The sequence below is a fragment of the Haemaphysalis longicornis genome, unplaced genomic scaffold (assembly GCF_048455015.1).
Source record: "Haemaphysalis longicornis isolate Haplotype H1 unplaced genomic scaffold, Haemaphysalis longicornis Haplotype H1 scaffold_3, whole genome shotgun sequence".
In the NCBI taxonomy this organism is placed as follows: domain Eukaryota; kingdom Metazoa; phylum Arthropoda; class Arachnida; order Ixodida; family Ixodidae; genus Haemaphysalis; species Haemaphysalis longicornis.
Window position 1 is genome coordinate 78,121,731 of NW_027526335.1, and position 23,909 is coordinate 78,145,639.

General features: G+C 46.6%; 2 protein-coding genes across 10 annotated transcripts in view; one reads left to right on the forward strand and one right to left on the reverse strand.

The window, feature by feature from the left end:
* The window catches only part of LOC144174690 (GSK3-beta interaction protein), a 34,165-nt gene extending 21,138 nt beyond the window's left edge, over window positions 1-13,027 (forward strand). Inside the window, exons 2-3 of one of the 2 annotated variants that reach the window (XM_077703511.1) lie at window positions 9,004-9,124; window positions 11,514-13,027. In XM_077703511.1, coding sequence (XP_077559637.1) covers window positions 9,110-9,124; window positions 11,514-11,870 — 372 coding nt within the window. In that variant the 5' untranslated portion in view covers window positions 9,004-9,109 and the 3' untranslated portion in view covers window positions 11,871-13,027. Of the gene's footprint in view, window positions 1-8,890; window positions 9,125-11,513 lie in introns of those variants that run through there. The other variant, XM_077703510.1, reaches the window with a different exon arrangement.
* The window catches only part of LOC144174688 (cGMP-dependent 3',5'-cyclic phosphodiesterase-like), a 128,245-nt gene continuing 117,185 nt past the window's right edge, over window positions 12,850-23,909 (reverse strand). For all 8 annotated transcript variants that reach the window (XM_077703502.1, XM_077703503.1, XM_077703505.1 and 5 more), the window contains 5 exons: window positions 21,733-21,832; window positions 21,439-21,551; window positions 18,734-18,879; window positions 16,489-16,673; window positions 12,850-14,509 (listed from right to left, as the gene is read on the reverse strand). In XM_077703502.1, coding sequence (XP_077559628.1) covers window positions 14,499-14,509; window positions 16,489-16,673; window positions 18,734-18,879; window positions 21,439-21,551; window positions 21,733-21,832 — 555 coding nt within the window. In that variant the 3' untranslated portion in view covers window positions 12,850-14,498. The remainder of the gene's footprint in view (window positions 14,510-16,488; window positions 16,674-18,733; window positions 18,880-21,438; window positions 21,552-21,732; window positions 21,833-23,909) is intronic.

The window sequence follows — 23,909 nt, forward strand, 5'->3', positions numbered from 1 at the left end:
TCCCTCCGCTCCTTTCTTTGGTACAGGCTGTACGGGGTCTCAATTCACGCGCGTGCGCCGCACAGGTGGAGACACGCATACGTTGGCACCGCCATTTTGGGACAATCTCTGGCCGCCGCAGCAAAAAGCCACTGTACCAAGACCGCGCTATAGTTTTCGCCGCAACACGGTTTACTCGCGAAGTTTGAATCATCTATTTCTCTGGCGCTGCAATACTACGAGACATCTTTTGTGAGGTTTCAGTTTTAGAACGTCGTGTGATGTGTAAAATAGCTGTTCAACACGTTCTATGCACTTGTCCCAATTTCGCGATTGAGGGACGTACGTTTTCTGTATGTCTCATGTGAGTGAATATGATGGGCAGTTCACGGTAAAAATAATCTTGCGACGTTGGTCCCGACCACGCTACGAGCCTATGCGTCCTCCGGGGTATATATACGTGCGCACGAGGCCCTACTCCCACGCTTCCCTTTCCCCCTTGCTTCCACATAACCACCCAATCCCTAACCCAGTGCAGGACGGCAAAACCGGGCTCTGAATCTGGTTAATAGCCTCCCAGCCTTTCCTTTCACCTCCTCCTCCTCCTCCTCCTCCTCCTAATCGCCTCAATCATGGTTCGCTCGATGCAGTGCGTTTATTCGTCTTCGCTTGGCGCAACCGATATAGCTTCTGACGAGCTTGCAACATTAGCTCCGTCACATGCGGAGATAGCATGGCCCGGCTTATTGGGAGTGAGCTGAGCACTAATTAGAGCTGCGTTCTCAGCTATCGCTCTCTACCCCCCCTCCCCTTTTTTTTTTTCTTCTTTTCTTGCTGCTTTGTTGGCGGCATCCGCTGGCCTTGCCTGTTATACATGCATCTTTCTAAAAACAGCGTTCTCCATCATTGCCCTGTGTTCGCTCCTCGTATTTTCGTGAGAGCAGACTTCCTATGCGTGTTCGCTTCCGGCTGTTTCATTCTATTGCTCCCTTCTCGCTATTTCCATCTTTCTCGTTGCTATTGTAGACCATATACGAGCTTACGGGCATCTGTTTACTCTGTTTTTATGGCGTAGCATTCTTTGCCGAGTACCAGAGTGGTGAGCTAGCTGGGCAAGTTGGTATGGCGTCATTTTGGACGACTGCGCGAAAAAAGACGTGGACTAAGGTAACGGACAGTGCGAGCGCTCGTCCTGTCCGCTACCTTCGTCCGCGTCTTTTTTCGCGCGTTTGTCCAGAATTTTCCGAGTACCTTCACAGTGAGGTCCGTGTAACGCCCTGCATTTGCACTAAAATGAATAACTGGCGGAAGTAATATATCTAGTCGTTATAATTGCGCAAACGGAGATAATTGGCCCAAAGAATTTTGAAAAAAAAAAACAAGAAATAAGAAAAATGAAAAATACAAATTTTGCAAAAAGGAACCAACCAAATAAAAAATGTGCGCATTATGCATCGCCTCCAAAAATGAAGACTGAAATAAAGATGCCAGGGAGAGAACGAGAGAATCACGGACAAAAGTATCGTGAAAACAGACCAATTAAGCCGTATGCCTTGCGTATCCACGAAAATAAACTATTGACGCGGTTGAGGCAGTTAATTGCTGTGATAGCGTAAATGCACAGCCTGGCATAAAAAATGAAGGAATACTTTAAAACGATATAACAACCTAGCGTATTTGGCTACTCATCCCGAAATGTGGCTATAAAAATCACAATGAAGAAAAGCGGCGTAAGAATTTTCCGTGCATAACTAGAGAATTATCTGAATTTCTACACATTTTTTTTTTCATAAAGCTTGCGCATGCGCCTGCTTTTCTCTCATCTTGTGCTTTGCATGGTTATCGGGGCTTCCGTTATATTCCGGTGGTATGACCTCTCGCATCTTCTTCTTAATTGAACGCGTTATCATTACTTGAGGTAGGAGCGCATAGATATACTTATTGGCTTCGGAAAGGACATTTATTGGCTTTCACATGCTGTCCAATCATACAATAGGGCATTGTCTGAGGACGGCCTGCTGGGACCCTGGCCAGACCCGCAGTGGTCAAACAGGGCCGTCAAGGCAGTGCATGCATTCTTGAAAAACAGTGGTTTGGCAGCTATGGATTGTAGCCCAAGCTTGTGGTGGTTAACCATTGAACATGTACTTTACATGGTGTAGGCATTTTTGTGTATAGTTGTACCCTCACCTCTATCTCTGTCATCATCCGTGTCACCTATACTCTTTTCTCTCTTCCCCCTCCCTCACACAGAGCATCAGGACGGAGCTTATACGATCTGCAGGCTAGAACGGAAGACGAGATAAACAGAGTTCGAGAGAAAAATACACAGACATGCCGCCAATTACCTTTCTCGATCGGCTTCCGGTAACATTTATTACGGGCGTAGGAACTCCAACAAAGCAATGTCCCTCAAAAGGTAGTACGAGTAGTAGTACTTAGCTTTACTAGAGCGGAGGGTCAAATGATGTGACGGAGCTGGGTAGGGGGGTGGCAGTCTGTCTGCTTAGTAAGGGACAAGGTCGGACACCGCCAAATATCTATTTTATGCAGTAACAAAAGAAGAAGAAATATCAACCCCCCCCACCCACCCCACAGGGAACGCTCACAGATCCCCCCCCCCCGCCCCCCCCCCCCCCCCCCCGCCCCTCGTCCACGGAATTTTCGATAAACTATAGTCAACAACGCAGCATATATTCCGCGCATAATTAACGAGTCTGTTCATCTGAGGCAGGTCACCAAGTTCACCATCTCTGTTCACCAATTCACCAAGTGCAGGCTCTCCAGGCAGTAACATGTCAGATTTACGACTTGACGTAAGGAAGCCCATCGAACTTTCTTTAAAAGTTGTCACAGCTTAGTGGAAATGCATTCACGAGGAGTATGCATAGGCGCGAAAAGTTTGTGTCCAGAAGTCATCTGTCAGTTGGCTCTTTTAGTGCAGCCTTTACGTAATCCCAATTGTTCCGCGTGGAACATCAAACAGTATGTGGTGAGAAATTTCCCGTCCACAAAGAAAAACGGGACAGTTTGCTTGAACGATGTATACTTGTATACAGGACTAAACGAAAACTACGTGCGCTCTGCGTGGGGACGCCGTACTCACAATGCTACCATAAATTGAATACAGATATCGTGGCAGGAAGCGTTCCCGGAACAAGACGAACTTCATGCGAAAAGGAGGGGAAAAAAAGGGGGGGGGGGGGGCTGTGCACGTTAAGCATGTGTTTGACGAGGCAGGACACCATCTTTCCCGCTCCGCGGAATTTCCAGAGAACCACGTAAACCCTTTAGTGCAACTATTCTGCTCTTGTATATAAATGTTTGAAAGTATTAATGATACTTGTACGTCCTTAGTGGAACCAACGGTTTCTATTCGCTCATCATACATGCCTTCAGCGCTATACGTGACTAGAACCGGAACCACGCGGCGTCTTCTGTACGGAATGCGCTTGCCTCTTTCTTGGAGACGTCAGGATGCATCACTTTCCATAAGTCTACCTATATGTTATAAGACTACCATAACGATTAAGCCCAACCACGGCTGCGCAAGGCGCACCGTATTCCTTTCCCATTTTTACGTGCCACTACAATGTCCGCGAATTCCTGGTATCGGCCAAAAGTAATGCTCAGTTGTCCACTTTTTATTTGAGAAAAAGCTGACAACTGGAAGCTGGCAGTTGGAAAACGCTTTGTCAACAGTTGTTCCATGCACACAACATGTGACAAAGTGCTTGTCAACTGACATTTATGGGACAGCGGACGACAGTTGTGTTCGCTAAATACCAAAACAGAAGATATTAAAGATTTTAGCCGCCGTCTGCGTTGAGAGGCGTTACGTTGTTCTACATAAATACATGAACTCGACATAAACCAGTGCGATGACCTCACTTTACTGTGAATAAGGAGCCGAGTCATCATTTTGTCCTTGTTGAAAGAATTAAATGAGTTATGTGAATCAAATAGCTGAACGACGGCAAAAGAACTCCCGTGTCAGATGAGGCGGCCACTCACCGGCAGCACATGAGACTCAGTTGGGTTCGGTCCCCACTCTGGGCGCGTGTTTTTCTTTCTTTCTTTCTCACGTAATCAATTAAAAAATAATAATGTAACGTCTCTAACGGTAAAAAAATTCCCCGCATTTCCCCGAGGGGAAGAATGTGAAAGTGCGAATGCACGAGTTGAATTTGCGCGGTTCGGTAATGTTCCCGAAAGAGAGATCACACACACACGTCACACACAACTACAAAGAAAGAAAGATGCATTTATTCACAGACACCTATTTGTGTTGTCGCTGTACTTGATTGCTAGAGCGGATCTCAGCTTTGAAATTTCGTGTCAGTACTCCTTTAAGCAGGTGCATTAACCCTTCTCACGCCCGATTCTTGGCCAGTCCCCCACGTGGGTATGTGCCATGTCAGCGGCCAGGCAGCGCGCGCCCATCTCCCCCCGTTGCCAAGGAAGACGAGGAGATTCCTGGCCAATCCCCCACGTGGGTATGTTCCATGTCAGCGGCCAGGCTGCGCGCGCCCATCTCCACGTGCGCGGACATCGCCGGTGGACGCAGGTTCAGGGTCGCTTAAGAAGTGCATTGCACTTAAAAATAGTCTAACCATTCCCCTATGCCTTCTTTGGCGTTGTAGACTGCCGGCATTTCTTTCCGTATTTCCTAACGAGCCCCTCATTTCCAAGCCCTATTATCGTACATACATACATACATACATACATACATACATACATACATACATACATACATACATACATACATACATACATACATACATACATACATACAAACACGATTCAAAAAACGTATACCGATACGGGGTTTATGAGATAAAGGTATATTATTGTATTCTTTCTTTATGATCGATGCGTGTATTTCCTTATCTAGAACCGTTCCTTTTTCGCGATTTTCAAGGAACCGTTTTGTCACAATGGAAGCCGCGTTTCACGCACGCATCGTGTGTACAGAGATCTTATCTGAGCTTCTTGGTCGACCAAGTGGTCTACGGGGAAATGCATTAGTTTTTTGACAGAACGCTATCGGTCCCAGTAAGACAGCTTTTGCTTTGAAAAAAAAAAAAAACGCTTAATATCAGCGAAACCACGGCAACATTTCCTATCCTCGTTTGTACACTCGAGGTATCGTCACGAAAAATAGTTTGGCAGCGCCGCTTATATTGCGGAAACTGAGGCAGCGCACCGCTCATACATATCCAGTAGAATCTCGGTAAACGGAAATCGCTTAAACGAAATGGCCGCTTAAACGGAGCAGTAGCCTGTAAGTTTGTTGGTTTTGTGTTCAGATGTATTCAGATGGTTTTGTATTCAGATGTAAAATTCTCGGTGATCGGAACTAAGATTTCCGCGTCACAGTGGAAACGGAACTAGTAATGGAACTTCTTATGAAACCCATTGGCACGAGAATCAGCTTTTTACGGTTCCGGCTGTATGGTTTTTTTTTTTTTTTAGCCTCGTTGGCCTGGTAAGCCTCGTCTCGTTTGTGGTCAGCCGTGTTAGCGCAACGAATTCAACATCACAGTTCTTGTTCCAGTCGTTCGGTCTTGATTCAAGACGCTGAGGTTACAGGGATCAGCTCCTTCCGCCTTGTTCGTGCCATCGTAGTGCTATTCGCGATCCATTACCGTGTCGCCGTCTTCTAAATTCGGTGGTTCGTAAGAACTCACGAAGTTGAGGCCGCTAGCCTCCGCGAAGATGCAGTTGCAAAGACTCAAACAAAAATAATTGATGCATTTTGTAGTGCACAGTGACTCATTGTTGCCAGATAAACTTTGTGAATGCTGTGCCGAAACCTCTTGTAGTTTTCTTGCTTTCTGAAAAAAATATCAGCTACCTTAGAGTTCCGTGAAATGGTACTAAGAGAATGCACTCACATAACTTAGCACTTTCACACATCTTTCTCAGTAAACGAAACTCCTGTTAAACGGAACTAATTTTTGCGGTCCCTTGAAGTTCCGTTTATCGAGAGTCCACTGTATGGGATGTTATTCGGGACGCGACTGAGAATGTGCTTCGGGCGCATATGAGCTCACACTACAAATATTTGCGCGGCTCAAGCATCAACGTGAGGCCTGGCGACGTCTCCGGTCGATGGTTGCCGATACGCAAATAGCGCCTTAGCTCGCATTTCGATGGAAAAGAAAGCTGCGCACATTTTCGTGCTAAACCAATCGTCCATCGCAGGAAAGTAAATTAGGAAAGCGTCCAAGGAAAGCGTGCTGTGGGTGATCCGTGCGTGACGCTTGTGTTCCGATTCCGGGTGCTCTTGAGAAATTAGAATTGATTCTTTTTGCCTGCTTTTCAATCCAATAAGGGTTCATTATTACTGCCGCTTTTGTTCTTACTTCTGGAGCTTGGAAACCCAGCTTTACTCAAAAGCAGCATGCACGATCAGTCATGTGGAATATAACCTATCTGCCCAAGTGCTTCGGTGACGGCATCTTCCACCTGCAGAGAGAGAGAGAGAGAGAGAGAGAGAGAGAGAGAGAGAGAGAGAGAGAGAGAGAGAGAGAGAAACATTAGTCAGGCTAATGCGTCTTTGAAGTCACTTGGCAGATTATAAATTGTTTCCCTGCCCACTTTTCGACTTGAACCCAGCCACACGGTATAATGACACACACATGGTATACGCATTATGTGGCACATGTCTATTTATCAAGCGGCTCCGGCGCGGCGTCACCAATCGCCCCAGGCGAACGCCAGTGTTGCTGCGACGCACGAGCCATCGGTACAATCATCACGTGGACCGGGCCGCCACGTGCGGAACGGAAGTCGGCGAAGACGCTGGCGCGTGGGGTGTGTGAGAGACGCTGGGCAGCGAGCAACGTTCTGTGCGCCGTGTGACGCCACTGCTCCTCGCGCATGCGCAGCACGGCTCTCCAGGAGCCACATGAAACTGCTCAACCTCGGCCAGTGTAGCTCACGCAACAAAAACTACGCGTAAAATCACGTGTGCTCAAGCATCAAATTTAAGTCAACCAAATTTAAACCAAAGAAGCAGCAGTGAGATTAACCTCAATTGACGACAAGTGCAAAGTCCATCAGCTGACGTCATGAAAGTAATCGCACTCCCCGCCAAGATAAAAAAACAAGTCACGCACCGGGGGCGGGGCGGCGGGTGTTAGCGACGACGGCCGAGGTGGGAGAAAACGAGAAGTGGGAGCGAATGCGTGGTTTGCGCGTAACCCGCGTTTGTGAACCGTCAAATTGTAAAGCGGGGTTCTCAAAGTTCCCGCCATTTATACTAAGCCCAAATAAACAAAAAATAATTTGCGATTTTTTTTTCAGTCTAAAAGGCGCTAAATGCGAGGAATGAAAATAAATTGGACGTTGTTATTTTGCGGACCGAGGCGCAGCTGTATGAGCGCGCCACTTTGATGTTTGAACGTAGCAGACGACACAGTTGACATATCTACTTTTGTAACCCGGTCGGTGTCATTCCTGTATTCCGCATTTGTCCGAAGCTGCTCACAATGAACGTACGTGTTCCATATTTTGATAATCGAAAACTTGGATACTTGGGCCTGTTACACTGCGCTGCGGAGTGAAATGTACAGCACCGCAGTCCATTACGCTAAAGTGCCCCGCAAACAAATCACTGAGCAATAAAATTTTTGTGTTGCTGGATTTTTTGTTATTCAAACATACGGGTAACGGACGACTGTAGTGCTGCCACTCGAAATGGAAATCAGTCAGCTGAAATGACGTCATTGTTAGTTAGTGTTGCATTATCGCGTCTGCGGTGAAAATTTTATTGCAGGTTAATGGCGTTTCTGTGGTGTTAGGGAGAGCTGTGTGTCTGTCTATTTGTCTTTCTCTTCTGCTTGCGTTTGTGCGTGCGTGTGTGTGTGTGTGTGTGTGTGTGTGTGTGTGTGTGTGCACGTGTGCGCGCGCGCGCGTGTGAGTGCGTGTGCGTGCGTGTGTGTATGCGTGCGTGTGTGCGCGCGCGTGCGTGAGAGAGAAGGAGAGAGAGCTAGCGAAGGAGGGAGAGGGAGATGCCATTGTAATTGCAATGGAGAAACGGAAGTGGACTACCCACGTTAGGTTTAAACTTCCGCGCCTGGAAAGTTTGGGCCCCCATTTCTGAGAGAGGTGGAGTGGACTGACTCCCCATGGCCCCGGATACACCTGCCTAAATGGTCACCGAAAACGATAATGCAGCACCGATTGATTCGCAATGGCGCCAAATAAGCGGACTGATTACCGTTTTGAACTATAGTTACATTCTTTCCCAGCCCCGTACGTCTGAGTAGCGAAGAATCCAAGCACTGCAAAAAATTTTCATGCTCGGTTTGTTTCGAGGCACATTGCGGCAGTTGTAAGACAGAGACAATTTAGCATAGTTGCCTGCTGTGTGTACATCATTAACATTACTCCGCAGCACAATTCTTTCGTTCTAGGCAGCCGGAGACAAGATGAGGAGAAGGGAATCGCAGCTACTAGTACCCACGAATACGGCGTCGACCGTGCCGTCTGCTATGCGCTCAACAACGGCCGCCGCGGCGTGGTGCAACGTCAGTTCGAGGGCGATGAAGCTTCGTTGGGAGTCACACTGTATGAAAATTGTCGTGAATAAGACCTGGTATAGACAAGGGGTATGTACTGAAAAGTCTGGCATAATTCTAGGAACCGCAGAGAGGCACCGGAGGGAGGGAATTATTTTCAGAACTTTCGTCTGCTACTGATGGCGATGGCCGTTGCCGGGGGTGGTGAACCGTTATAGAAATGTACATACCTTTAATTTGTAGTCTTAATAAAGAGAAGAATTATTCATATTGTTTAATAAAAGGTTTAAAAATAGTCTTGTTGTTTGGTGATGCTACTGATGATGGTAAGCGTTTGGCCTGGCTTTGGGGTGGTGGCGTCATCTGTTGTCGCTCCGGTGCGTGCAGCGCAGTTTATAATTCTATTTGGATTTTGGCAGCTTATGTCACTCGCGTTGCGCACGTAAAGGTGTCTCTCTGGCGATTTTCAATTTTCTGCGCGCCTCAACCTACGCAGGTAGCTGCTGACGCGGCATGACAACCACCAACGTGCTGTTACGGTTGATCTAGTGTTTGCCGGCTGTTCCTGCACTACTAGTCACGTCACAAACGCCAGGGCACCGATGAAAGCCATGTCGGTAAGCTTCAATCGTGAATATATTATTGATGCAGATGTGCACGCGTAATTCAAAACGTCATCACGACTTGAAATGCGTTGCAGGAGTAAAACATGCCACGTACAGGCAAAATTCTGTAGTTACCAGTGGCTGCTACTACGTTGCGGTGTGTACGTACTATGTCATTGGAAGCGGTTTTGCGCAGAATGTTCGCATGCAAGCATCATTCGTTTCGTCCAACATTTTTCTATTGATCTAACTTGGCCATTTGAACGAATTCCGTTGCGGAAGCTGCTTAGGCAAGAGTAAATGTCGACACTAGCTGGGAATCGTTGGTTTCAGCGCGCATTGGCGTGCGCAGAGTTCTCGATTAGGGGGAGCAAAGTCTTACCGCTGCGCCCCTTCCCCCCCCTCCTCCTCCTCCTCCTCCTTTACAGCAACTCCAGACCTCTTCCCACTGAAGGCCTAGCGGTCCGAACGCAGTGCAAAGAGGGATGGTTATAAAATTTTTATTCAAAGCGATGGACTTGCAACACATACAAAATATTTCTGAGCAGAAATTTTTACTTTAATGTGTTACATTGGCAAAATATGGGGCAATTTGGCGCCCCCCTTCACATAATTAGGGGGTGCGGCCGCCCCCCCTGCCCCCCCTGTGCGCATGCCTATGCCAGCGCACACAGTAAAGTTGGGGCTCTTGACAGTGAACCTTGCAGCACTAAGATGCAAGCGTTAGAAGAGAACGTTAGCCACTGATGTCTAAACACAGCTTGTCAAAACATAGGAATGACGCGCACAAAAATTTGTATCGTTTTTCTAGTTTCCTATCTGTGTGGTCTCCGTGAAGGTAGCCGGGTGTACGCACCTTGTTCAAAGCGTGTGGTAGCTATTCGTCGAGATGAAGGATACTGCCTACATTTGTGGGCAAAGCAGGAGTACAGGGGTACAGCGTGCAGCACCGATACATGCGGCATCATCTGGCTGCCAGGTTTGAATGGTCTTTCATGATTGGATGCCTGCTCCACACGGTGTCCTGCCCGTATTTAGATACGCATCTCAACACCACTGCACATCTGAGCAAGTGGCGAGACTAGACTTTCGCAACTTACAAGGTGCATTTTTATTAGATAGACCAGCTCGTAGTTACCGATAAAAGCTGCACATACATGCTGTCATGCTGATGCGCGTTTATTCAAAAGAGGGGGTGAATGGTTAAGCACGAGGCTACACTTGTTTTTGTTTTCTTTTTAAATGGAAACTAGTAAAATACGTTTGACAACGCTTGCTTGGCACCAAAGTTGGCTGTCTGCTGTCGGTACAGCAGTGTTGAAAACCCCAACTAAATAAATATGCACCATCACTCCAATCGTTGAACAGGCCTTTGGCTTAACAGTATTCTGTATTCTCAAACACCCACTGGAACCAGAAGATATCTTCTAAATCCGGCAGCCATGTAGTGCAACCTGCATCGAAGGCTCTTGGCAAGAGCTCATATTTATTTGTATTTATTTCTATTTACCCTGCCAGATGGTATCAGGAGTGACACCGCAGTAGTTTGCTAGGCTGTAGCTATAAAAATTGTTGTGGTGTACATGATTGCAACATTTCCACTGTCCGTCTGAATGCCCCGCCAGTTGTGTTGCATCCATGTTAACTATAAGCTCATAGAATGGAGCGATTTTTTCAAGTGACGTGATGAAGAGTCGGTGCCGCCAGACTTTGCACTCACTGGTGCAATCGTGCAGTCGCAGTGGCTGTCAATGACGAAAGGAGACAACATAATTATTGCTTACTTGTATCTTGTGTATCTTGTATGGTGTTCAATGGGTTCACTACAGTTATTCTAAAAAAAATTCGCCAGTGCAGTTTGTTATAAAATAAGAGACTATGGTTTCAACATCACAGATATATACCAACGTAAAAACATTCTTGGCTGCTTTTCTGAGCAGTTGTTGCTCCATTTCCAATGACAAAATGCTTGCAGTTTCACATGCAGTGTGTGCATTCTTCATTAATCCACCAGCAGTTGAAAGTTGATAGGTCGGAGCTTGTCATCGATTGCTGACCATGGCCGAAGCAGGTGAAAGTGCACAACAGGCACTAAGAAATGGCAGGCCTGTAGTTATACAGCCCAGTGCTTGCTGGCATTGGTTGTCGCTTCAAACACTTCTGGGCAACGAGCAGTACTTCATTGGGCCAAAACCAGTTGGTGTGGCTTAAAAGCAGGCAATGGAGGGCACTAGCAACAGCCTGATCTAGTTGCCGGTCGTGTAGCTCGAAAAAAATCGCGTTTGATTACTCCGTTAGTGGGTGCTTGAAACCCTGCCCAAGCATTTACAGGAGGACTTTGTGTGCAGTCGTGTAGGGGCTTGTCAAATATCCTTGCACTGTGTGCTTGCTGTCAATGCAGGCAGACAACCAGGCGTTTCAGTATGGCATCGAAGAAAAACCGTACCAGGAAGAGCTCAAGTCCATCATCGAAGAGATCCGCTTTGGTGTTGCCGAAGTGGGCATGTCCACACTGCCGGCCGATGAACTGGCGAGCTACTTCAACCTACAAACCAATGAAGGGGACCGCATGTGCATCAAGATGTCACGCCAGGGCTTCCAAGTGGTCGGGAGCGACTACAACCTCCGTGACGTTGAGAACGGCCAGTGCTTCGAGTCCATCAACGCCCTTCTGGACTCCCTCAGCCCTGCTTACCGTAAGCTGTTCAGCGAAGCCCTGGTAAAGAAACTGCAAGAACTGGAAGCAACGAACCAGTGAACATCTTTAGTGGACCTGCCAATACTCGTCCATGCCGACTAAGCCGGCCAACTCTGTGCACCGTTGGTGCTGTGTATTGAGTGATGTGTTGTTGGTGCTTGAAATGTACGTGTTCTAGTCAGTAGTCGTACTCTGAAACCTTGAGTGAGTTTTTGTGTGCAGCCTGAAACATTCCAAGCGGAAGGCACGTGGAGTATAAATTTGAATCTTGGCAGCTTGGGTTCTTAGTCTGATCCAGTGTTAGAACTTGCTTCTGAAGGAAACCAGGATGCTCTTGTCATGTGCTTGACCTTTTCCCATTACGCTGGATATGCACACTACTCGGAGCCACAGAAATATGACCAGTATCCAGATCGAAGCTAGTAGTGCCAAAGTTACCTGCTGTACATGTGCTGCACATACATATATTGCTCAGCATCTTTGCCAAAGCATCTTAGCAAAAAAGCTACAGAAACTTTGGAAATTGTCTGTGTGCACATTCATACAGCGCTTCACTGTTTCACCAAGCTTTCATTTCCTTGAAGGTCATGGAATGCATACGTCAACCGAGACTACATATTTTTATTCGTGCCTTTTTTTTTTTGATCTTGTGTGTGGTAAATTAGGTAGACGTTTACAATTTTGCTACTTCATTTTCTTTTTCTTTTTTTAGTTTCCTGCACCAGACGATGTTTGCCGTATTTGGCCATCAATAGTCAAATCGTATTACTTTACACTTGTTTATGATTGTAGTTTTGTTTTTTTGCATTGGGTCTGTGAAAAAATGTTCGCAGAATTCTTGCGCATTAAAACAGAAAAGTGCACATAATTGCTTGGATCAACCCAGAGCAGGAATGACTGATTAGACTAGAGCTGAAGCAAGCTTATTTTGAATGTTATTTATTTGTACGAGCCTTTTAGAAGCATCGCTAAGCGTCTTCCAAATATTTCTGAAATAAAAAACAGCAATGAAAAAACAAAGCTTCTCGGGCGGAAAAACGTGTACGCACAACATTTATTGACACTTAAAATCTCTCAATATATATATATAATATATATATATTTATATGCAATAGCGAGTTTTGTGAAACAAACCCTGAGGATCTTATTCCTTCTTCCAAACTTTGTACACGAAAGTGATGAACATATGGACACTGCAATTAAAAGTGGGACATCTTTGCGCATCACTGTGTTTGCTCGCACAAGCTGCTGTGCTCTGACGAGGGAACATCAAGCCTTCAAAGAACAACACCGGTCTCGATTGTTTCGGCTTAAAATCGGGGAGGCCTTTGACAGCACACCACTAAATAATGCGATGAAACAAATCGCACGCTTCCTTTTAACAGTACAACCTCGCGTTTCTGGAGTCTAGAAATGCGCTGCAGCTACTTCAAAATAGACAGGTGCTCCCCATAAATGCACAGTACACGACAAACTTCACAGTGTCACCGGGTGTCTTTGCAGTTTTAACTCGCGTGCAATCAACAGTCGATGGCAACCTGGCTACCAGTCCTGCCCCCCCCCCCCCTTCCCCCAAAACAGAAGAGGTGCAGCGAAATGCAGATGCTAAAAGACAGCTAGTTACAGTGAGCAAGGTGTGCGTGCGAGTGTGAGAGAGAGCGAGGGCGTCTCCTTTTCCGCACATGTTGAGCCTTGGTGGCGAAGCTAAGACGAGAGTGATTGCAATGGCCTGAGGGCAAACAGACATGGGGGAGGGAGGGAGGGAGGGAGGCTCAACAACAGAGTGCAGTGTGTGCAAAGTGGGTCTTAAAAAACGGGTATTGCTGACGAAGCGTCTATGTCGTTCCCTCTGGTGTGCCCACGGGCTTGCCAGCCAGACTGCCAGACAAGCCCCACTCTCAGCCTCACAGCCAGCCACTTATCGACGGATACAGATAGCAGCGCTGTTCCTTCGTAACGCCCAGCACCATGGAGACACTTGCCAGGCGGCGACAAGCGCGGACACTTAGGTGAGACCGGAAAATAAAATAAAACAAGACTCATGTACTATACACAATATGTACAAGGAATTATAAATAATGATGGCAATGGTGGGGACATTACAATGCACAGTGAGGAGAGAGGGCAGCCCTTCACCACCCTTCCGACCGCTGTAACGCAAGATGAAACCAAGAGTAGAGTACAAACAACAACAAGCACCAGGACTTCCTGAAAATAGGAGAGCGAGTGCCAAAACGAGTACTAGCGCATATGGCAGTCCTTCGCCGACGGCGAGCCACACAGCCCAAGTGGATGACTCCCAACAGGAGGTGGGGTCGGGTCCCCACCGTCCAAGGCTGGTCGCACGTGGCGGGGTAGTAGTAGCAGTGCCGCAAGTGCAGCCGCTGTTTTTTCTGGAATGCTATGTGGTGAGAGAGGCATGGACCCGTCGTGTGGGGTGGTGCTGCTCCCGGAGGTGACTGTGTGTGTGACGAGGTGACGACGACACTGGTGGCATGGACGTTGAAAACGGTCTTCTTCCCCTCGTGCTCCCGTCACGAGGGGGAGGCGGGCCGAAGTATTTTGATTTCGTGGGCACTGCACGGGAGGGAGTGCTGCTGCTCAAGCGGCAAGTGAAAAGTCCCAGCCACGGCTGACGTGGCCGTAGTGGTGCGCCTGCTGCCGCTACAATTACCGGGTGGCTCGCCATCACTCGTGCTCTGCAAAGAGACAACAGAAAAACGGGTCTTTTTTTTTTTTTTCACTTCCATTGGTAGAAAAGATACTTTGTGGAAGTACTTACACTACTAAACATCAAACCAACACCAAAAATCCGCCTCAGTGGCTAAGGCGTTGTGCTGCTCAGCCCAAGGACGCAAGTTCGATTCCCGGCTGCGGCAGCCGCTTTTCTGATGGAGGCAAAAACGCCCGAGATTTTGGCGCACATTAAATATCTTCAGGTGGTCAAGAATAATCCGGAGCCCTCCACTACGGCGTGCCTCAATGCATGTGTAGCGCCGGAACGTTAAACCTTGTAATCAATCAATCAACCACCAAAAGCTGCCAACTTAAGCATCCCATTTTTGGCGTCTGCTCGTAACTAGTGGTGTGCAAATATTCATAACTTTGAGTACTTGTTTGCTGTTTAATTTTAAATATTGTTTGCTGTTAAATTTTACTCGCAATGTATTTCTACCATTTGGTGCCTACAATTTTGTTTTTTTCAAATATTTTATATTCATGAACAACAATTCAAGTCTGCTTGCGTACTTTAAAGGCAAAAGCCTGGTGATAGTTATAACCAAGCGTTACTGAATGTTGGCTGTTCTTGCAATGAGATACCTGCTCGTACAAACCGCTAGCATGCCTGGCAAGCACCTCTCTTCAGTGACCAGGAAGACTGCAACTGGTCACAGATACTCCCAGTTGGGGAGGTAGAATTTCTTAACAGTGTCTGCCCAATTTCTTGTTTCAGTGCTTTGCATCATGCAATTTTTATTTCTAGAGCCATTTAACTTATTAATTAAGCACTACTAGTAGATAGCCACAGACTTGTCATCCAGTAAGACCCAATCCATATCTTTTTTTTTTGCATATATTTTAAGAAATAATTAGCTTGCACACCTAAGTGCGATGTGCTGCAGTAATTTAATGCACCTTGTGTAGCAGACATTCTGTAGGAGTTCCTTCGACAATTCATTGAAGAGGCTCCTCCAACCAAGCAACAGCAATTTATACTGCTAGTGTGCGGCAGCTTCTTTCATTAGCTTTAGCTCAACTGCTATTCCAGCCTGCCATGGAAAACACAGTCCCACATGGGAAAGTTTTCAACAACTGAACTGATTCGAAAACAACTGCACCCAATCAAATTGGGACAGAGGGAAGGGAAGGGGGGGGGGGGGGAGAGAGAGAAAGAGAGATAACAGTGATATCGTTACACGACCAATTGCCAAAGAAACTGGGTTCTCGCATATAAATTGGCTTTTACACATGCATTTTGTCATCGGTAGTTGCCAAAAGGGGGACCGTTCGTGAAACTGGCCAATTTCCTGCAAGAGCACGTGCCATCAAGTGTTCCATCTACAAGCCGCAACACCACCAAGCGCTCGTTATAAAATTCATTTCAAAATGGTGCTCTCATGCTGCTTCACTGCAATGCACAGCACTCATGTCACTATCATCAGGAACTGCATCTCAGTACCAGCTCTTTATGCATGCTGTCACTGAAACAACAGCATGCTCACTTCAGGTCTTTGGATCAACAACGGTGATGCTTTCAACAGGCTGCATTCTACCGAGGCTACACTGGACACTCGCCAGCAAAGTGCAATAATTTACCCTGTAATCGCCAAGCACATAAAGAAAACAATTAAACAGGCTGCTGATGAAAAATTCAAGCCAAATTAAAGGTTGCTGCCTCCACTTTTTTGTCCTCGCTCGTAAAACTGCCCGGTGTATAGGTAAAACAAGGCCCGTTACCATGTGATTCCATCAATCGAACGATCAGAAGCAGCATTCAGTTGAACCACGGGATGTCTCATTTGATGACAAGGGCCAGCACAACATTGACGTCTTGGTCTGCTGTCATCAAGAGCAGTGTAACCAAGCCTCCATAATGCGGAATGTGCAGGTAACAGGGGACACGCTTACACGTCTAGCTATTCCCCATGGCCGCCAAGTGCCCGAGGGGGCCACGCACCTTCGATCTTGTCGAGGCAGCGCAGCACCTCCTTCTCGAGCTTCTCGTCCTCGAAGAGGTCCAGCGAGGAGGCACTGTTGGCGTAGCGCCTCCGGCAGATGTCGCTCACCCGCTCCCAGTACATCTTGTTGTGGTCCACTGCCTCCGCCGTCTCCCGCGCCGCAGGGAACATCTCCCCGAGCAGGCTGCACCGTGGGAGGCAAGCAAGAGAACAACATGTCAGCCACCTCCTGGATGTCATGTCTCGCTTCACTTGGAAGTGATTAGTGTAGGCTGGCACCGAAGCAAGCACATGACTGAAATGTGGGACACCTGCACCAACTAGGGGCCACATTCTCTAAAACGACTGAAGTCATTTTGAAATGACACGGTGTTAGCGTGAGAAATCCATGTTTTCCTTTCCTTTTTTTTTCGGCAGTTTTCAGAGTGTGCAAGAACATACAGATTTCGATGGTGAGGGCAACAAATTAATACGTGAAACAACGCGCAACATGACCCACACACATCGTACCGTTTTGTGCATCGTTCTTCAAGATACTAGTAATTTGTTGCTTTCGCCATCAAAACCTGTAGGTTCTTACATGGCCACAGAACTCTCAAGGCAAGAAAAACGTGTATTTCTCACGCCAGCACTGCGTCACTTCAAAATGACAGCCATCGTTTCGGAGGATCCAGCCGCAGGCATCTGTCTCAACGCAAGCAGGCCTTTTTGTTCTGGTTTACACTATGGCGGCTCCCTCTGTTACATGAGAAGACCACAAAGCCTGAGAAGAGGCGGGGGAACTTTTTTGAGCTCTTTATCACAAGTTAACTCTTTAAGGACTACTGGCACAGCTGTGCCTCATCACCACATTGCAGGTCATTCAAAATGACTTGCAACCATGGAGGTCTATGAATGGCACATAAGATGTGGTAGTCAATGTTTCAAATGAAGGCAAGTCAGGCGCACAGTCCTGATGTGTGGTTGTGTCAGTCAGTGTTCTGTCACAAATGTGCTAGGGCTGCTTGTGAACCGGCAAGTAATGGGGAATAGAGTAAGAGGGGAGGGTAATTTGCACATGACACAGTGTAAACTGCACAGGGAGTTTGCACATGACATATTGCCTCTCACCTATATTAGGCCAACACATAATAGTGCTTTTATATGTGCTCTACAATGCACAGAGAGCTGACCTTCTGTCTCACACAAAGTAAAAAAGAACTACAGGTGTCCAAATATAAACTTTCTCATTTTGAAGCGAATTTCAATAATAAAAACAAAGCTCCAATTGAATCATATTTTTCAGATATGAAAAATTGATGGCTTTTGTAAAATTAGTTTTCACCATCTCGAGACACAAAAACCACAACTTATTGCCCAACGAATTAAACAAAGAAAAATTAGAAACCGATAGTTTGAGGACTACACTTGTATAAATGTTATCATGTGGACAGGACAGCTTCTTGACAAGTTCAGCCTACAAGCGTTGGCAGGTGATCGCCAGGGTGCGCAGTGTGCCTGCCTGATCTGCCAGGACGCAGTGCACTTGCTTTGTGTTGTGCTCCTGCCCACAACCGCTGGATAGATTATTCTATGTAGTGGCGGCGGCGGCGGCAGCCGTGCCTAGGCAAGTGGGTGTAAGCAGCCTGGGTCTTACCTGACGAGATGATTATGGTGACCGTCGTTAACGTGACTGTCATTATTTATGTATTTTATTTACAGCATTCTGGGGCCACGAAACACCATGCAGGTGGGAATATGTTAGCTCTTTCCTGCCCACACCTATCTAAATCGATAGTATACTATCGACACCTTCAAGCTCAAATTTTGAAGTCTTTCTATTCGACTTTGGCATTTTCCAAGAGTGCTCTGAGAGCTGGTGCCATCTACTGAGTAGTAGAAGCACTCGCATCCTCTGTGGTGTGTTTTTCTGCACGCAGTGATTTTTTTAATGCACCGCGCGTGCCGTGCAATGGGCACTCGGATGATACAGAGATGGCATAGACATCACACGCTACGGCAGCGTGGAAACGCTGCATTTTTAGCGACTTGGACGCACATGCACCACAAAACCAAGATTTTCTGCAAAGCATGTGCGGCCGATCTATGCTTCACTTCTTTGTTGGTTTAAGAGCTTGCTCGAAAATTCTTGATAGGGCACACACCAGCGTGGCGGATTTAATTCGGTCTTTGGGAACCCAGGCGACGGAAAAAGTCCACTAGCACAAGTGTCACACTAAATCCTTACACCCCCGCCCCACTCACTCAAAGATTGGCTTGACGATGGTCTGGATGAAATGGATCTGCAGCTCTGGGATGCAGGCCTTCTCGCGGTCCATCATTTCACTCGGCTTGACACCCATCGCTTTCTCCAGGTCTCCTTGGGAGAAGAACTCGTTGTAGATCAGCTCCTGCAGAGGTAAAGCACCACAGCTGAAGCATCCACTCACATTTCCTCAGGACGATGGAGAAAAGTACAGGGATTTAATTAACACCACACCGGAGAACCGGACAGTCCTTCTTCAGATGAAAGCAAGTCACCAGGACCTATGAGTTATTTAGTTCAATCGGGAACTTTGCGAAATCGAGAAAGTATCAAGCCTGCGAACAGCCTCAGGAGCATTCAGAGTTCTTTGTTGATTTGCAAAATCGGTAAAATCAAGTTTCGGAAACTCAACGTTCAACTCCACTTTATGATCACTAAAACATTCGACAGTTTGTAGATGCAAGCCTCCTATATACAGATATAATATTGCCTCATCAATTGTTACTTTCATAACTCGGACCTGTATTTAATCATGACCAATAACTCAGTCATGACAAAAATATCAGTACAGTAAAAGCTCGTCAATTTGAACTGACGCGCGGGTCCGGCAAAGCCTTGTATATTTCAATGGAGGAAAACTCCAGATAATTCGAACCCGCCGGTATCCACAACGGTTAATTCGAACTGGGATCCCCTGGTTTCCATTGCTCCTCGCAGAAGAAGTCGGCCAAGAGTGACTACAATGTGTTGCAAATCCAAAACAAACCAAACTTTCTACAGACGAAAAACAAAGAAACAGAAAAACAACAGAGTAGCGTGCGCGCTATACTGCTGCAACCCCTTATTTTGCTTCCGAAGCGGGTTACGTGCTGCCGGCGTCAGTGCTCCGGCGCATGCCGTTGCAGGTTTTCTTTCAGCCACGGTCACTGGTCTAAGCCTATGATCATGTGGCGTGTGCAACGAACATGTGCCCAATTGGCGATAACGAGTCCATAGGTGGCTTCTTGTGTTCTGCGCGTGCAGTGTGTGGTGCGAGGTCCATTCATTCTAGCGCCCGCCCGCTAATTCGAATTCCGCTTAATTTGAACAGTTTTGTGGCCCACTTCGAGTTTGAATTAACGATCTTTTACTATATTTGAAAAAGGGAAACAAAAAAGGGGGGGAGAAACCTAGCTATTTGGATGCATGAGAACCGATTGGACGTAACGCAAGGAATAGACAGCACGGTGCATTATTACTTAGCCATGGCATTGGGTGTCTATTGTTTCTGAAGTGCTTACTGCTTTCCCATTCGTCTTGTTTGACAATAGCCACGCGAAGTCACAAGAATTAGTGCATGTCAAATTTTAAGAAAATGATGCAGCCAAAGAAAGTGAAAAAAACTGGCTTTTTTTAACACTTGTTGCCTTTAGTAGCACTTCATTATTTTTTTAACAAACACCCTAAATTGAATATTTCGACTTTAAGCTTTATAACAGAAGCTTTGACATCTACTGACAGCATATAAATATCCTGTTAATTAGTAGACAACGAATTCAGGGGGTCTACACTGCCTGGAGGGCCAAGCCCTCGCACTGCCTCTGTAAGCAATGTATCATATTGGACTGCCTGGGTTTTCATAAGCACAACAAATGCTTGGCCTGGAGGCATTGAAGAGATAAGAGACATGTTGTGGTTACTTTTGCCCCTAACAAATGGCAACAAAGCTAAAAGGTAGACAGAAGAAGATAACCACAGAGAGAAAAGAAAGAAGGAAAAAGAACAGCATGCCGCCATTCCAATGTAGATAAGCAACAAATGAGTATCCCATTCTTGTTTGAAGCCAGCACGAAACGGCACCATTTCTTATCAGGCCTGGACACACTTAATAGCGCGTGCTCACCCAGCCTCGAACATGAAACCAAAAACACAATCTCTGCATTGATATGCCCTGCTGTTTGGGCAAGACAAACGAGCCTCCACTATCTCATGCAACCGGTGTCACAAATGTTGAATGCAGCATTGCACAAGGCAAGATAAAAATTTCTGCCATTTCCTACACGAGAAAACCAATGCTAGCTTCGGGCTGCCACACCTTTTTCTGCAATTACGCTTACGGTGCCCTTCACAGTGAAGAGCCCAAATCTCAACAAAAGTATAGGCAGCACACATACATTCGATTCATATGCAGCTACTCCGTGAACTGCAGCTTGTGGTGTGAAAATCAGTAATACTCGTTAGCGTGGCTACCAGCACCACAAGTTGTCATCTGATTTGGAATTCTCTGTGCACGAACTGGGGAGGATAAAAGGCTACCGTATAAATTGGAATATAGGTCGAGATTTCGCACTAAAAAGTTTTCCGAAAAGTCACCCCTTGACCTATATACCGGTCATTTGCGTAATTTTTTTCCCATTTCTTGGCCGCAAAGTAAGGGGCTCAACCTATATTCCAGCTCGACCCATATTCTGATTCATACGGTAGTTAGTTATGGCCTTTCCTACACTGTTAAGAAACGGCAGGAGCAAGCTCTGCATCCCCCCCTCCAATCAACACTAAAACACTAAACTGCAACGGAGGGTTGCTTCAGCAAGTGTGACCTCAAACTGTACAGATTAGCATACACCTTAATCATAACACGCAAGAAACAATGCACTCAGAAGAGGCAGGAAAATCCAAGCAGAACTGCACGCAGACAAACAGAGGGTGGGGCAGTGGTGCTTACCGCGATCTTCTTGGAGCTCTTCCAGTCCTTGGTTTGGTCCGACAGATCGCAGCACGTGACCAGCATGCTCGTGAGGAGGTTGTGATGCTTGCGATTGTCGTAGTTGTAGCCCTCTATGCGAGGAAGAGTCAAAAAGCGGCACAAATGTTAAAACAGTGCTTCGACATTGGTTGTGTCTCACAGAAATTCAACACAAATAAATGCAAGGCACACACCACCCACAGCACCCCCGAAAAAAAAAAGAAAAAAAAAAAGAGAGAGAGAGAGAGGAGGCACCCAAGTTAAGAGACTCACCGTTCACCATAAGCTTGAGCTCCTGGACGATCCGGAAGTGGTGTGCAAGGTCTGTTGCCAAGATGATGTCCCGCATCTGGTCCAGGCAGTCAGTGTACTCCTAAAATGAATTCAGCCCCACCTCAGTGACAAGTACAGTGAAACAAGTTCAGTATGCACTTGCAAAGCTGCAAACACAACAGGCCACGGTGTAGGAATAGTTTAGGTGGTGACACTCCGCCGTCCCCTTGGCAACCGGCACGACCACATCGTGTTCGGAGCGCGCGGCGCCGCCGATTTCGCAATTGTAGAGGGCGCTGCGGTATGGGGGCCCAGTCGAACGGCGAGCGCGGCTTGGCTCACTGCAGCAGTTGGTGCTATGTTGTGCTTTCGTGTTGTGGCCGCGTTTAGAAGCGTGATGTTTTAAACTGAGCTGTGTGCGCTGAATCCCCTCGGCAATGGGAAAGAAGTGTTTTGTTCCCAACTGCAATTCTGGCTACAGAACGAGTGCAGAACGAGTGCCGCTTTTTAAAGCACCGTCCGAGCATGCTCGTTTGGAAACGTGGCGCCGCGCCATTCCGAGATCGGATAGGGCGTTGCAGTCGAGTGACCATGTTTGCGCCAAGCATTTTCCAGATGAAATGGTGTGTACAAAGTACTACGTAGAATTTAAGGAAAAACTGGACAACTTGGTTTTTGCGGACGACTGGGACAGTGAAGAGGTCATACGCCAGCGTGGTGGTGACGTAACGGAAGTGACGGACTGCATAACCTACTATGTAACAGGGTTCATATGCAGAAAAATGGGACATGCCAGCTTGTTTGTCGGCTTTCAGAGTTAAGACCAACACCTCGACTGCAGCAGCTCTCACGAATGCAAAAACGAGAGGAGGCTTCACACATTCCACTGTTGGCATCTTTAATCTCTTCAAGCATGCTGAGCGGCTATTTGTCGACTATGCGGACTGGAACACTGTCTACTGGGACACGATCGATGGTGTGCTCGACACGTACACGCTAACATTCCCATGCTCTGAGCACAAAGAAGAAGTGATCGCGCAGCTGCTGCATTACTACGTAAGCATGCGAATGAGGCAGCATTGTCAGCATGTCAACGGGGCTCTAAAGAAGCAGTCACAGGAGAAGAAGAAGCTCGCAAAGCTCTGCTCGTCGTAGCCATCTAGCAAGTGATAAAAGCAAAGTGCAGTAGAGGTCAGCAATGTGTAAAACATTATTCAAGGTCAGGATGCAAGAGTAAAGCCTAAAGTTGTGTATTTAGTTAAATGTTTTCATATCTTCCAAGCGAGGATTTGAAACAGCTTCTTGCTTAATGAAAATATTTCTTGTTGCATTTTTTTCCCGAAATGCCTCACTGGCTATCCGTGATTTTTTTGCAAGTGCTTTGAATAAAGGTGTTTTTTGAGTGGAAGTCTTATTGCCATTGTAGGAGGCGTATAACAAAATATTGTGTGTTTTGAATGTGTACGAAGCACTAATATGTAAGTGTGCATATATATATATGGTCACAAACACACGGGTATACGCACGAATGCAAACATACTACATACATACACACGCAATCCCATAACTACCCTCTTTTGTATTCCGCAGTTACCCTGCCTGGCACGATCCTAGATGAGTTGTCTCCAGTAAATTATTTTATTTATTATTGATTGCTCCCAAGGCTGCATGACATCGGTTACAAGAGAGACAATAACAATAGAGAATTTAGCTAACTGTTATATGAACATCAAGTAGAATTGTTTCGATTCTGTGCCGCGGCGGCTCAGTGGCTAAGGCGTTGCGCTGCGGAGCACGAGGTCGCGGCTTCGATTCCCGGCCGCGGCAGTCGCTTTTCTGATGAAGGCGTAAAGCAAAAATGCCCGTGTGTACGAGATTTCGGCGCACGTTAAAGATCCCCAGGTGGTCAAAATTAATTCGGAGCCCTCCACTACGGCGCGCCTCATCGCCTGCGTTGCGTCGGCGCGTTAAACCCTACAATCAATCAATCAATCAATCAATCAATCAATCAATCAATTAGCTGTACAAGCACGGAAAATGTGACAAGGTTGGTGAAGGTAGTAACTCGACCATCTTAAACTCGGGGCACAGAGGAAACAGGAATAACAAAACTGGCACCCACTTGCATTCTGTAAAGTTTTACGTTAAATTAAATAATACCGTAAATATAAGGCAAG